Genomic DNA, 16,482 nt, shown 5'->3' with positions numbered 1-16,482 from the left:
TTAGCTTGCTAGCCTGGCTGGTTCTGTATTAAACTCTGATTGCCATTAGCTAAATCATATAGATATTTACACATTGTTAATCAATTTCACTTACGCCACGGTACTGGTAGTCACTGCTAGACTGGTAGCTACCTTCAGCAGATACTTTTAGACTTTTACTCAAGTAGTATTTTACTGGGTGACTTTTACTTGAGTCATTTTACAGCAGCAAGATTTGTGGCCCGTTGCCATGAGAACAGGGCAACCAGTGGAACACGAACAACATTGTAAATACCACCTATATTTATTTGTTTATTTATTTAGATAACTGTTTCGTACTACAACTATTTGCACATTGCTAAAACACTGGTAATTTTAACACTCAATGTATTTGACATGTTTACATTTGTTGTTTGGGTTGTTTTGTTTCCATGGCAATAAAGCCAATTTGAAATTAATTCCCTTTTTTTATGTAGGTTTCATATAATGTTATAATATTATGATTGAAATCAAATAAAACAATCGTTTAAAAGTTATTTACTTACTTTTTAAAATTTAATTTAAATTTTAAATCTACATTTTACTGAACTGCGTTACCCACTCCAGTCAGCAGATGGCGGTCTGAGAATTTAAGGCGATGCTGTTGGTGTGACGTATAATGTAGTGGACGGAACGCTTCTTTCATCAGCAGCAACAGTTAGTCAGCCATCTCGGTAGCTTGATAGAGGAAATAGCCGAACCAATATAGCTCTTTAGACGCTTTAGTGTATATTAGCCACTGTGTTTTAAAACCCACTTCTGTCGTCTAGATAGTTATCCGATTTAATTTCATATTTACGTTGTTATTGGTCAGCTAGCTGGCTTGTTAAGTTAGCATTAGCCTAGCTAGCTAACTGTTAGCCCTCATCCCCGACCATGAGTTCACCAAGCTACTCTCCTCTTGATGAAGAGGAGGAGGAGGTCTGCTGGACGGAGAAAGAGGGTCTGTGGCTGAATGTTGTTGTGAAAGAGGAGAAGGAAGAAGAGGATGTCACAGTAACAAAAGTAGAGGAAGAGGAGGTTGTTACAGTAAAACAAGAAATAGAGGGTGAGGATGTTACAGTGAAAGAAGAGGACGCGTTCAGAGTGAAAGAGGAGGAAGGTATTACAGTAAAAGAAGAGGAGGGAGAGATAACTGTCATATTGGAAGAGGAAGAGGTTGGAGACCTGATTAACACCAGTAAGTAACGTCTTAATTACAGAAGCACACACTATGAATGCCTCATGCTCCTGGGACCTACTACAATACCCCGTTTGGAGGCACTTAAATCTTCACCCACCCTCTGAATAGGCACACATACACAATCCATGTCTCGGTTGTCTCACGTCGAGTGCCAGCGAGGATTTCCTGTGGTGGACATCTTGTTACAGCTGTTTAATAAGTCATTAATAATAATGTCCCATTTTGTCATGTCGTTATAATAAGATATAAAGTAGGGACGATATTATTCACTAAATGCCAACATCGGTATCGGCACAACGTCTAGTTTATTAAAGCCGATGTGCAAAACCGATGTCAAACTACGGAACGCCGTTTGGGTCTTTGTGTGTCAAAAAGATACGTGTCAAATAACACTATTTGATAATAACATAATAACACTATTTGATAATAACACAATAACACTATTTGATAATAACACTATTTGATAATAGCACTATTTGATAATAACACTATTTGATAATAACACTATTTGATAATAACATAATAACACTATTTGATAATAACACTATTTGATAATAACACTATTTGATAATAACACTATTTGATAATAACACTATTTGACAATAACACTATTTGATAATAACACTATTTGATAATAACACTATTTGATAATAACACTATTTGATAATAACACTATTTGATAATAACATAATAACACTATTTGATTATAACACTATTTGATAATAACATAATAACACTATTTGATTATAACACTATTTGATAATAACATAATAACACTATTTGATAATAACACTATTTGATAATAGCACTATTTGATAACACTATTTGATAATAACACTATTTGATAATAACATAATAACACTATTTGATTATAACACTATTTGATAATAACATAATAACACTATTTGATAATAACACTATTTGATAATAGCACTATTTGATAATAACACTATTTGATAATAACACTATTTGATAATAACATAATAACACTATTTGATTATAACACTATTTGATAATAACATAATAACACTATTTGATAATAACACTATTTGATAATAGCACTATTTGATAATAACACTATTTGATAATAACACTATTCGATAATAACACTATTCGATAATAACATAATAACACTATTTGACAATAACACTATTTGATAATAACATAATAACACTATTTGACAATAACACTATTTGATAATAACACTATTTGACAATAACACTATTTGATAATAACATAATAACACTATTTGATAATAACATAATAACACTATTTGACAATAACACTATTTGACAATAACACTATTTGATAATAACATAATAACACTATTTGACAATAACACTATTTGATAATAACATAATAACACTATTTGACAATAACACTATTTGACAATAACACTATTTGATAATAACACTATTTGATAATAACATAATAACACTATTTGATAATAACACTATTTGATAATAACACTATTTGATAATAACACTATTTGATAATAACACTATTTGATAATAACATAATAACACTATTTGATAATAACACTATTTGATAATAACACTATTTGATAATAACACTATTTGACGTGTTAAATAAGCTTCTATTCCCTCACCCTTTATCTCATGTTTAAAAATCGGTGTCCGAAAATACAGATTACCGATTGTTATGAAAACTGGAAATCGGCCCTAATTAATTGGCCATTCTGATTCTGATTAATCGGTCGATCTCTACTCCATTATCCCTGTACATTGTTAATATGGTACTGACCCTGTATATAGTCACCTTACCCCTATACATATCTACCTCCATCACTCCAGTATCCCTGTACATTGTTAAATGGTACTGGAACAGACCCTGTATATAGTCACCTTACCCCTATACATATCTACCTCCATCACTCCAGTATCCCTGTCCCCTTCCCCCTATACATATCTACCTCCATCACTCCAGTATCCCTGTCTCCTTCCCCCTATACATATCTACCTCCATCACTCCAGTATCCCTGTCTCCTTCCCCCTATACATATCTACCTCCATCACTTCAGTATCCCTATCACCTTACCCCTATACATATCTACCTCCATCACTTCAGTATCCCTGTACATTGTTAATATGGTACTGACCCTGTATATAGTCACCTTACCCCTATACATATCTACCTCCATCACTACAGTATCCTTGTCTCCTTCCCCCTATACATATCTACCTCCATCACTCCAGTATCCCTGTCACCTTACCCCTATACATATCTACCTCCATCACTCCAGTATCCCTGTCTCCTTCCCCCTATACATATCTACCTCCATCACTCCAGTATCCCTGCCCCCTTACCCCTATACATATCTACCTCCATCACTCCAGTATCCCTGTCCCCTTCCCCCTATACATATCTACCTCCATCACTCCAGTATCCCTGTCCCCTTGCCCCTATATATATCTACCTCCATCACTCCAGTATCCCTGTCTCCTTACTTACTGACCCTGTATATAGTCCCCTTACCCCAATACATATCTACCTCCATCACTCCAGTATCCCTGTCCCCTTCCCCCTATACATATCTACCTCCATCACTCCAGTATCCCTGTCTCCTTACCCCTATACATATCGACCTCCATCACTCCAGTATCCCTGTCTCCTTACCCCTATACATATCTACCTCCATCACTCCAGTATCCCTGTCTCCTTCCCCCTATACATATCTACCTCCATCACTCCAGTATCCCTGTCTCCTTCCCCCTATACATATCTACCTCCATCACTCCAGTATCCCTGTCTCCTTCCCCCTATACATATCTACCTCCATCACTTCAGTATCCCTGTCTCCTTCCCCCTATACATATCTACCTCCATCACTCCAGTATCCCTGTCTCATTCCCCCTATACATATCTACCTCCATCACTCCAGTATCCCTGTCTCCTTCCCCCTATACATATCTACCTCCATCACTTCAGTATCCCTGTCTCCTTGCCCCTATACATATCTACCTCCATCACTCCAGTATCCCTGTCCCCTTCCCCCTATACATATCTACCTCCATCACTCCAGTATCCCTGTCTCCTTCCCCCTATACATATCTACCTCCATCACTCCAGTATCCCTGTCTCCTTCCCCCTATACATATCTACCTCCATCACTCCAGTATCCCTGTCCCCTATACATATCTACCTCCATCACTCCAGTATCCCTGTCTCCTTCCCCCTATACATATCTACCTCCATCACTCCAGTATCCCTGTCTCCTTCCCCCTATACATATCTACCTCCATCACTCCAGTATCCCTGTCTCCTTCCCCTATACAAATCTACCCCATCACTCCAGTATCCCTGTCTCCTTCCCCCTATACAAATCTACCCCCATCATTCCAGTATCCCTGTCTCCTTACCCCTATACATATCTACCTCCATCACTCCAGTATCCCTGTCTCCTTCCCCCTATACATATCTACCTCCATCAATCCAGTATCCCTGTCTCCTATACATATCTACCTCCACCACTCCAGTATCCCTGTCTCCTTCCCCCTATACATATCTACCTCCATCACTCCAGTATCCCTGTCTCCTGTACATATCTACCTCCATCACTCCAGTATCCCTGTCTCCTTATCATTATACATATCGATAATGTAGTAAATGTACTGTAAATGAGTAGAGTATATAATTAATAGATAATGCACTGTGAATTAGTAGATAATGCACTGCGAATTTGTCACGTCTAATCAAGGTGCGTGGAATCAGGCGCAGAGAGCAAATAGCGATAATAAGTTTATTCTCCGGTGAACAAAAATAAACACGGTCAACCCAAATACAAACAGGGTGAAATTATCCAAAACAGGATAACAGACAAACCGGAGAATAATAAACACAAAAACACTGACAGACGAAATGAATGACAAAATAAACAATCCCGCACAAAACAAGGGCGGGAGAACCTACATTATATACAGACACTAATTAACTAAACAACACACAGGTGAAAACAATCTGACAAAACCAAGATACACGAAAAGGGATCGTAGCGGCTAGTAGGACGGTGACGACGACCGCCTGAACGGGCAGGAGAGCCAACCTCGGCGGAAGTCGTGACAGAATTTGTAGATAATGTACCGGGAATTAGTAGATAACGCACTGTGAATTAGTAGATAATGCATTGTGAATGCGTAGATAATGCATGGCGAATTAGTAGATAATGCACGGCGAATTAGTAGATAATGCACTGTGAATTAGTAGATAATGAACGGTGAATTAGTAGATAATGCACGACGAATTAGTAGATAATGCACTGTGAATTAGTAGATAATGCACTGTGAATTAGTAGATAATGCACCGGGAATTAATAGATAATGCACTGTGAATTAGTAGATAATGCACGGCGAATTAGTAGATAATGCACTGTGAATTAGTAGATAATGCACTGCGAATTAGACCATGCTCTGCAAATTTGCAGATAATGCACCACGAATTTGTAGATAATGTACCGCAAATTAGTAGATAATGTACCGGAAACTAGTAGATAATGCACGTCGAATTAGTAGATAATGCACTGCAAATTAGTAGACAATGCACTGCGAATTAGTAGATAATGCACTGCAAATTGGTAGATAATGCACGGTGAATTAGTAGATAATGCACTGCGAATTAGTAGATAATGCACTGCGAATTAGTAGGTAATGCATTGTGAAAAATGCAGATATAAACTCATCAATAAAACAAGCGTCCTCACTGTCAACTGCGTTTATTTTCATAAAACAATCAAAAGTAACAGTCAGTATCTGGTGTGGCCACCAGCTGCATTAAGTACTGCAGTGCATCTCCTCCTCATGGACTGCACCAGATTTTCCAGTTCTTACTGTGAGATGTTACCCCACTCTTCCACCAAGACACCTGCAAGTTCCCGGACAATTCTGGGGGGGGAATGGCCCTAGCCCTCACCCTCCGATCCAACAGGTCCCAGGCGTGCTCAATGGGATTGAGATCCGGGCTCTTCGCTTGCCATGGCAGAACACTGACATTCCTGTCTTGCAGGAAATCACGCACAGTACGAGCAGTATGGCTGGCGACATTGTCATGCTGGAGGGTCATGTCAGGGTGAGCGTGAAGGAAGGGTACAACATGAGAGAGGAGGACGTCTTCCCTGTAACGCACAGTGTTGAGATTGCCTGCAATAACAACAAGCTCAGTCCGATAATGCTGTGACACACCGCCCCAGACCATGACGGACCCTCCACCTCCAAATCGATCCCGCTCCAGAGTACAGGCCTCGATGTAACGCTCATTCCTTCGACAATAAACGCGACTCGTCACTGGCAAAAAGTGGGTGGGTTTGTGCCCATAGGCGACGTCGTTGCCGGTGATGTCTGGTGAGGACCTGCCTTACAACAGGCCTACAAGACCTCAGTCCAGCCTCTCTCAGACTATTACGGACGGTCTGAGCACTGATGGAGGGATTGTGCGTTCCTGGTGTAACTCAGCAGTTGTTGTTGCCATCCTGTACCTGTCCCGCAGGTGTGATGTTCAGATGTACCGATCCTGTGCAGGTGTTGTTACACGTGGTCTGCCACTGCGAGGACGATCAGCTGCCCGTCCTGTCTCCCTGTAGCGCTGTCTTAGGCGTCTCAGTACGGACATTGCAATTTATTGCCCTGGCCACATCTGCAGTCCTCATGCCTAAGGCACGTTCATGCAGATGAGCAGGGACCCTGGGCATCTTTCTTTTGGTGTTTTTTTAGAGTCAGTAGAAAGGCCTCTTTAGTGTCCTAAGTTTTCATAACTGTGACCTTACTTGCCTGCTGTCTGGAAGCTGTTAGTGTCTTAATTAATGACCGTTCCACAGGTGCATGTTCATTAATTGTTTATGGTTCATTGAACAAGCATGGGAAACGGTGTTTAAACCCTTTACAATGAAGATCTGTGAAGTTATTTGGATTTTGACTTATTATCTTTGAAAGACGGTGTCCTGAAAAAGGGACGTTTCTTTTTTTTGCTGCGTTTACTACATCCGTAACTAGCGGTTTCCTCATTAGCAGGGAGGAGTTTCTACAACCGAATTGTACATCGTGCCGCAATTGTAGCTTAACACAGAAACGAGCCTACCTTGGTGACCAAAAGTCATCTGGCCCACTGCTTAGGATTTCAACAACTTGAATAACTTATTGTCATGCAGGTAAAAGAGGACCCAAAAGCGACTTAACAGAAACAGAGTTAAATAATGTTCAAAACAGAATAACTGACATCCTCTAGATTTGTAGAGGGGAAAACAACTGGAGAAGCGGCCACAGACTGCAGGTCGCTTCGGGTAAGCGCAGGCCGTAGTCGACTGAGACACCTGCTCACACGCAGCGTCTGATGAAGGCACAAAACACGACAGGACAGGGTGATACACAATCACGGCAAAAACACGACAGGACAGGGCGAAACGCAATCACAACATGGTGAATACAATACGAGGAACCGACGGAACAGGAACGGATCACAAAGGAATAAATAGGGAGTCTAATCAGGGAAAGGATCGGGAACAGGTGTGGGAAGACTAAATGATGATTAGGGAATAGGAACAGCTGGGAGCAGGAACGGAACGACAGAGAGAAGAGAGAGCGAGAGAGTGAGAGAGAGGGAGGGGGAGAGAGAAGGATAGAACCAAACAAGACCAGCAGAGGGAAACGAATAGCATGGGGAGCACAGGGACAAGACATGACAATAAATGACAAACATGACAGTACCCCCACTCACCGAGCGCCTCCTGGCGCACTCGAGGAGGAATCCTGGCGGCAACGGAGGAAATCATCGATGAGCGAACGGTCCAGCACGTCCCGAGACGGAACCCAACTCCTCTCCTCAGGACCGTAACCCTCCCAATCCACTAGGTATTGGTGACCCCGTCCCCGAGAACGCATGTCCATAATTTTATGTACCTTGTAAATAGGTGCGCTCGACAAGGACGGGAGGGGGGAGGGAAGACGAACGGGGGTGCGAAGAAAGGGCTTAACACAGGAGACATGGAAGACAGGATGGACGCGACGAAGATGTCGCGGAAGAAGCAGTCGCACAGCGACAGGATTGACGACCTGGGAGACACGGAACGGACCAATGAACCGCGGAGTCAACTTACGAGAAGCTGTCGTAAGAGGAAGGTTGCGAGTGGAAAGCCACACTCTCTGGCCGCAACAATACCTTGGACTCTTAATCCTGCGTTTATTGGCGGCTCTCACCGTCTGTGCCCTGTAACGGCAAAGTGCAGACCTCACCCTCCTCCAGGTGCGCTCACAACGTTGGACAAACGCTTGAGCGGAGGGAACGCTGGACTCGGCAAGCTGGGATGAGAACAGAGGAGGCTGGTAACCCAGACTACTCTGAAACGGAGATAACCCGGTAGCAGACGAAGGAAGCGAATTGTGAGCGTATTCTGCCCAGGGGAGCTGTTCTGCCCAAGACGCAGGGTTTCTGAAAGAAAGGCTGCGTAGTATGCGACCAATCGTCTGATTGGCCCTCTCTGCTTGACCGTTAGACTGGGGATGAAACCCGGAAGAGAGACTGACGGACGCACCAATCAAACGACAGAACTCCCTCCAAAACTGTGACGTGAATTGCGGACCTCTGTCTGAAACGGCGTCTAACGGGAGGCCATGAATTCTGAATACATTCTCAATAATGATTTGTGCCGTCTCCTTAGCGGAAGGAAGTTTAGCGAGGGGAATGAAATGTGCCGCCTTAGAGAACCTATCGACAACCGTCAGAATCACAGTCTTCCCCGCAGACAAAGGCAGACCGGTAATGAAGTCTAAGGCAATGTGAGACCATGGTCGAGAAGGAATGGGGAGCGGTCTGAGACGACCGGCAGGAGGGGAGTTACCCGACTTAGTCTGCGCGCAGTCCGAACAGGCAGCCACGAAACGGCGCGTGTCACGCTCCTGAGTCGGCCACCAAAAGCGCTGGCGAATAGACGCAAGAGTGCCTCGAACACCGGGATGACCCGCTAACTTGGCAGAGTGAGCCCACTGAAGAACAGCCAGACGAGTGGAAACAGGAACGAAAAGGAGGTTACTAGGACAAGCGCGCGGCGACGCAGTGTGCGTGAGTGCTTGCTTAACCTGTCTTTCAATTCCCCAGACTGTTAACCCGACAACACGCCCATAAGGAAGAATCCCCTCGGGATCAGTAGAAGCCACAGAAGAACTAAACAGACGGGATAAGGCATCAGGCTTGGTGTTCTTGCTACCCGGACGGTAAGAAATCACAAACTCGAAACGAGCGAAAAACAACGCCCAACGAGCTTGACGAGCATTAAGTCGTTTGGCAGAACGGATGTACTCAAGGTTCTTATGGTCTGTCCAAACGACAAAAGGAACGGTCGCCCTCCAACCACTGTCGCCATTCGCCTAGGGCTAAGCGGATGGCGAGCAGTTCACGGTTACCCACATCATAGTTGCGCTCAGATGGCGACAGGCGATGAGAAAAATAAGCGCAAGGATGAACCTTATCGTCAGACTGGAAGCGCTGGGATAGAATGGCTCCCACGCCTACCTCTGAAGCGTCAACCTCGACAATGAATTGTCTAGTGACGTCAGGAGTAACGAGGATAGGAGCGGACGTAAAACGTTCTTTTAGAAGATCAAAAGCTCCCTGGGCGGAACCGGACCACTTAAAACACGTCTTGACAGAAGTAAGAGCTGTGAGAGGGGCAGCAACTTGACCGAAATTACGAATGAAACGCCGATAGAAATTAGCGAAACCTAAAAAGCGCTGCAACTCGACACGTGACCTTGGAACGGGCCAATCACTGACAGCTTGGACCTTAGCGGAATCCATCTGAATGCCTTCAGCGGAAATAACGGAACCGAGAAAAGTAACGGAGGAGACATGAAAAGAGCACTTCTCAGCCTTTACGTAGAGACAATTCTCTAAAAGGCGCTGTAGAACACGTCGAACGTGCTGAACATGAATCTCGAGTGACGGAGAAAAATCAGGATATCGTCAAGATAGACAAAAACAAAAATGTTCAGCATGTCTCTCAGAACATCATTAACTAATGCCTGAAAAACAGCTGGCGCATTGGCGAGACCGAACGGCAGAACCCGGTACTCAAAATGCCCTAACGGAGTATTAAACGCCGTTTTCCACTCGTCCCCCTCTCTGATGCGCACGAGATGGTAAGCGTTACGAAGGTCCAACTTAGTAAAGCACCTGGCTCCCTGCAGAATCTCGAAGGCTGATGACATAAGGGGAAGCGGATAACGATTCTTAACCGTTATGTCATTCAGCCCTCGATAATCCACGCAGGGGCGCAGAGTACCGTCCTTCTTCTTAACAAAAGAACCCCGCCCCGGCCGGAGAGGAAGAAGGCACTATGGTACCGGCGTCAAGAGACACAGACAAATAATCCTCGAGAGCCTTACGTTCGGGAGCCGACAGAGAGTATAGTCTACCTCGAGGAGGAGTGGTCCCCGGAAGGAGATCAATACTACAATCATACGACCGGTGAGGAGGAAGGAGTTGGCTCGGGACCGACTGAAGACCGTGCGCAGATCATGATATTCCTCCGGCACTCCTGTCAAATCGCCAGGTTCCTCCTGAGAAGTAGGGACAGAAGAAATGGGAGGGATGGCAGACATTAAACACTTCACATGACAAGAAACGTTCCAGGATAGGATAGAATTACTAGACCAATTAATAGAAGGATTATGACATACAAGCCAGGGGTGACCCAAAACAACAGGTGTAAACGGTGAACGGAAAATCAAAAAAGACATAGTCTCACTGTGGTTACCAGATACTGTGAGAGTTAAAGGTAGTGTCTCAAATTTGATACTGGGAAGATGACTACCATCTAAGGCAAACATGGGCGTAGGCCTGTCTAACGGTCTGAAAGGAATGTTATGTTTCCGAGCCCATGCTTCGTCCATGAAACAACCCTCAGCCCCAGAGTCAATCAAAGCACTGCATGTAGCACCCGAACCGGTCCAGCGTAGATGGACCGACATAGTAGTACAAGATCTAGATGAAGGGACCTGAGTAGTAGCGCTCACCAGTAGCCCTCCGCTTACTGATGGGCTCTGGCCTCTTACTGGACATGAAATAACAAAATGTCCAGCAACTCCGCAATAGAGGCACAGGCGGTTGGTGATCCTCTGTTCCCTCTCCTTATTCGAGATGCGAATCCCTCCCAGCTGCATGGGCTCAGTCTCAAAGCCAGAGGAGGGAGATGGTTGCGATGCGGAGCAGGGAAACACCGTTGATGCGAGCTCTCTTCCACGAGCCCGGTGACGAAGATCTACCCGTCGTTCTATGCGGATGGCGAGAGCAATCAAAGAGTCCACATCTGAAGGAACCTCCCGGGAGAGAATCTCATCCTTAACCGCTGCGTGGAGTCCCTCCAGAAAACGAGCGAGCAGCGCCGGCTCGTTCCACTCACTAGAGGCAGCAAGAGTGCGAAACTCAATGGAATAATCCGTTATGGACCGTTCACCTTGGCATAAGGAAGCCAGGGCCCTAGAAGCCTCCTCACCAAAAACTGAACGGTCAAAAACCCGAATCATCTCCTCTTTAAAGTTCTGGAATCTGTTAGAGCAATCAGCCCTTGCCTCCCAGATAGCTGTGCCCCATTCTCGAGCCCGGCCAGTAAGGAGTGAAATGACGTAAGCAACCCGAGCTCTCTCTCTAGAGTATGTGTGGGGTTGGAGAGAGAACACAATCTCACACTGCGTGAGAAAGGAGCGGCACTCAGTGGGCTGCCCGGAGTAGCAAGGTGGGTTATTAACCCTGGGTTCTGGAGGCTCGGCAGGCCAGGGAGTAACAGGTGGCACGAGACGTAGACTCTGGAACTGTCCAGAGAGGTCGGAAACCTGAGCGGCCAGGTTCTCCACGGCATGGCGAGCAGCAGACAATTCCTGCTCGTGTCTGCCGAGCATGGCTCCTTGGAACTCGACGGCAGTGTAACGAGCGTCTGAAGTCGCTGGGTCCATTCCTTGGTCGGTTCCTTCTGTCATGCAGGTAAAAGAGGACCCAAAAGCGACTTAACAGAAACAGAGTTAAATAATGTTCAAAACAGAATAACTGACATCCTCTAGATTTGTAGAGGGGAAAACAACTGGAGAAGCGGCCACAGACTGCAGGTCGCTTCGGGTAAGCGCAGGCCGTAGTCGACTGAGACACCTGCTCACACGCAGCGTCTGATGAAGGCACAAAACACGACAGGACAGGGTGATACACAATCACGGCAAAAAACACGACAGGACAGGGCGAAACGCAATCACAACATGGTGAATACAATACGAGGAACCGACGGAACAGGAACGGATCACAAAGGAATAAATAGGGAGTCTAATCAGGGGAAAGGATCGGGAACAGGTGTGGGAAGACTAAATGATGATTAGGGGAATAGGAACAGCTGGGAGCAGGAACGGAACGACAGAGAGAAGAGAGAGCGAGAGAGTGAGAGAGGGAGGGGGAGAGAGAAGGATAGAACCAAACAAGACCAGCAGAGGGAAACGAATAGCATGGGGAGCACAGGGACAAGACATGACAATAAATGACAAACATGACACTTATTTCTCCATTTCTAGTTACCACTAACTACAATCATCAACTTTACTACTAAGTGGTATTTATTTTCAGACGTTAGTTGTTTTACAACTTCCTGCTCTGGGCATAAACTTTTACCTCAAATAAACAGTGGATTTCTGTTGTTGGCCTTTAATCATCTGTCTGACTTTGTTGTTCACACAGGAGAGAGACAAGACTATCGTGGATCCTCTGGGGAGCCTCAACAACATCATGATGCTGATGAGGCAGAGAAGAGTCTCTCCAGAGCAGAAAACCTCAAGAAACCCCAGCAGAGACCCACAGGGAAGAAATATCACCACTGCCCGGACTGTGGGAAGAGTTACTCAAGATCAGATTCACTAAAAGTACACTTGAGAATTCACACAGGAGAGAAACCTCACTGCTGCTCTGACTGTGGGAAGAGATTCACCTCTTCAGCAGACCTTAGAAGACATGAGAGAATCCATACAGGAGAAAAACCGTATAGCTGTAATCAATGTGGGAAGAGTTTCACAACATCTAGCCAGCTGACTATACACCAGAGAACACACACAGGAGAGAAGCCTTACCACTGCTCTGACTGTGGAAAGCGTTTTCTTAAGTCAGGACATTTAAAATCACACCAGAGAACACACACAGTAGAGAGACCTTATAGCTGTAATCAATGTGGGAAGAGTTTTACACACTCAAGCTGCCTGATAGTACACCAGAGAACACACACAGGAGAGAAGCCTTATAGCTGTGATCAGTGTACGAAGAGTTTTGTTACTTCTAGCCGTCTGACTATACACCGGAGAACACACACAGGAGAGAAACCTTATGCCTGTGTTCAATGTGGGAAGGGTTTTGTTACATCTAGCAGTTTGATTATACACCAGCGGACACACAGGAGAGAAATCAATGTGGCAAGAGATACTCTGGTAAAAAATCTCTGATTAAACTATCAGAAAATACAGCCTCCCGTGTGGCGCAGTGGTCTAAGGCATCAGTGACAGTGTACTAGTCACGATATACACCCCCAAAGGGCCACGTCGTGACAGTGTACTAGTCACGATATACACCCCCAAAGGGCCACGTCGTGACAGTGTACTAGTCACGATATACACCCCAAAGGGCCACGTCGTGACAGTGTACTAGTCACGATATACACCCCCAAAGGGCCACGTCGTGACAGTGTACTAGTCACGATATACACCCCCAAAGGGCCACGTCGTGACAGTGTACTAGTCACGATATACACCCCAAAGGGCCACGTCGTGACAGTGTACTAGTCACGATATACACCCCAAAGGGCCACGTCGTGACAGTGTACTAGTCACGATATACACCCCCAAAGGGCCACGTCGTGACAGTGTACTAGTCACGATATACACCCCAAAGGGCCACGTCGTGACAGTGTACTAGTCACGATATACACCCCAAAGGGCCACGTCGTGACAGTGTACTAGTCACGATATACACCCCAAAGGGCCACGTCGTGACAGTGTACTAGTCACGATATACACACCAAAGGGCCACGTCGTGACAGTGTACTAGTCACGATATACACCCCAAAGGACCACGTCGTGACAGTGTACTAGTCACGTTATACACCCCAAAGGGCCACGTCGTGACAGTGTACTAGTCACGATATACACCCCAAAGGGCCACGTCGTGACAGTGTACTAGTCACGTTATACACCCCAAAGGGCCACGTCGTGACAGTGTACTAGTCACGATATACACCCCAAAGGGCCACGTCGTGACAGTGTACTAGTCACGTTATACACCCCAAAGGGCCACGTCGTGACAGTGTACTAGTCACTTTATACACCCCAAAGGGCCACGTCGTGACAGTGTACTAGTCACGATATACACCCCAAAGGGCCACGTCGTGACAGTGTACTAGTCACGATATACACCCCAAAGGGCCACGTCGTGACAGTGTACTAGTCACGATATACACCCCAAAGGGCCACGTCGTGACAGTGTACTAGTCACGATATACACCCCAAAGGGCCACGTCGTGACAGTGTACTAGTCACGATATACACCCCAAAGGACCACGTCGTGACAGTGTACTAGTCACGATATACACCCCAAAGGGCCACGTCGTGTCAGTGTACTAGTCACGATATACACCCCAAAGGGCCACGTCGTGACAGTGTACTAGTCACGATATACACCCCCAAAGGGCCACGTCGTGACAGTGTACTAGTCACGATATACACCCCCAAAGGGCCACGTCGTGACAGTGTACTAGTCACGATATACACCCCAAAGGGCCACGTCGTGACAGTGTACTAGTCACGATATACACCCCAAAGGGCCACGTCGTGACAGTGTACTAGTCACGATATACACCCCAAAGGGCCACGTCGTGACAGTGTACTAGTCACGATATACACCCCAAAGGGCCACGTCGTGACAGTGTACTAGTCACGATATACACCCCCAAAGGACCACGTCGTGACAGTGTACTAGTCACGATATACACCCCAAAGGGCCACGTCGTGACAGTGTACTAGTCACGATATACACCCCAAAGGGCCACGTCGTGACAGTGTACTAGTCACGTTATACACCCCAAAGGGCCACGTCGTGACAGTGTACTAGTCACGATATACACCCCAAAGGGCCACGTCGTGACAGTGTACTAGTCACGATATACACCCCAAAGGGCCACGTCGTGACAGTGTACTAGTCACGATATACACCCCAAAGGGCCACGTCGTGACAGTGTACTAGTCACGATATACACCCCAAAGGGCCACGTCGTGACAGTGTACTAGTCACGATATACACCCCAAAGGGCCACGTCGTGACAGTGTACTAGTCACGATATACACCCCCAAAGGACAACGTTGTGACGTTGATAAGTGTTGTTGACATGAAGAACATTCACTTGCTGCCTCATCGATCTTCCCAAATGTATTAATCCACCTTGTCAGAGGAAGAAAACACAGTTGCTGATTGTAAAATTCCCCAAGAACACTGTGGCCTCCATCATTCTTGAATGGAACCACCAAGACTCTTCCTTGACCTCGCCGCCCGGCCCAACTGAGCAATTTTTGGAGAAGGGCCTTGGTCAGGGAGGTGACCAAGAACACGATGGTCACTCTGACAGAGCTCTAGTTCCTCTGTGGAGATGGGAGAACCTTCCAGAAGGACAACCATCTCTGAAGCACTCCCTATAAATCAGGCTTTTATGGCAGAGTCGGTCAGTCAAAAGCCACACCTCAGTAAAAGGCACACACAGGGGGAGGTTGTGCTTCGGTGCTGGGTAAGGACAGCCGGCGACGTAACCCGATTTGAGAAACCAGATAAGATAGGGGGGTTTCTAGAAGTGCTGCCATCTCCCCGGCTTTGGAACAGACCATCCTGGGTTTTTTTGTCGCTTGTTCTTGGACATACCAATTAATTAGCTACGTTTTATACGTGTTTGTAACCAGAATTCGTTCCCCATTTATACGGAATTAATCGGACTCAAATCTACGGTGATCAACCTGAATATAGCCTAGTTGTTCTTCCTGTCCAGTTTTGTCGCCCAGTGCAACGTGGATAGTATCCACTTCCGGGTCAAAAACAACACATAACACATGACATTTCATGGAAAATGACAGCGAATCCTTAGCTACTTTCCTAGTCTGAGTACTAGTCTCTTTAGATAACATATTGCCAAAGTCTCAACGTTCAAGATGTGCTGAATTTAAGACGAAGTTGCTCTTTGGTTGTTGTAAATAACATTAGTATTTTTCCAGGACAACGTG

The 16,482-nt window shown here is 45.4% G+C and overlaps 1 protein-coding gene across 1 annotated transcript; it reads left to right on the top strand.

Moving 5' to 3' along the window:
- Positions 1 to 680: 680 nt before the first annotated feature.
- Positions 681 to 15,652, top strand: LOC124020894 (zinc finger protein 239-like). Its single transcript, XM_046336191.1, has 2 exons — positions 681 to 1,198; positions 12,917 to 15,652. The coding sequence occupies exons 1-2, from the start codon at positions 895 to 897 to the stop codon at positions 13,666 to 13,668; spliced, it is 1,056 nt and encodes a 351-aa protein (XP_046192147.1). The 5' UTR covers positions 681 to 894; the 3' UTR covers positions 13,669 to 15,652.
- The last annotated feature ends 830 nt before the right edge of the window (positions 15,653 to 16,482 follow it).

Source organism: Oncorhynchus gorbuscha, unplaced genomic scaffold, assembly GCF_021184085.1.
Source record: "Oncorhynchus gorbuscha isolate QuinsamMale2020 ecotype Even-year unplaced genomic scaffold, OgorEven_v1.0 Un_scaffold_968, whole genome shotgun sequence".
In the NCBI taxonomy this organism is placed as follows: domain Eukaryota; kingdom Metazoa; phylum Chordata; class Actinopteri; order Salmoniformes; family Salmonidae; genus Oncorhynchus; species Oncorhynchus gorbuscha.
The sequence above is the reverse complement of the archived record's forward strand: the minus strand, read 5'-3'. Positions and strand labels throughout refer to the sequence as shown.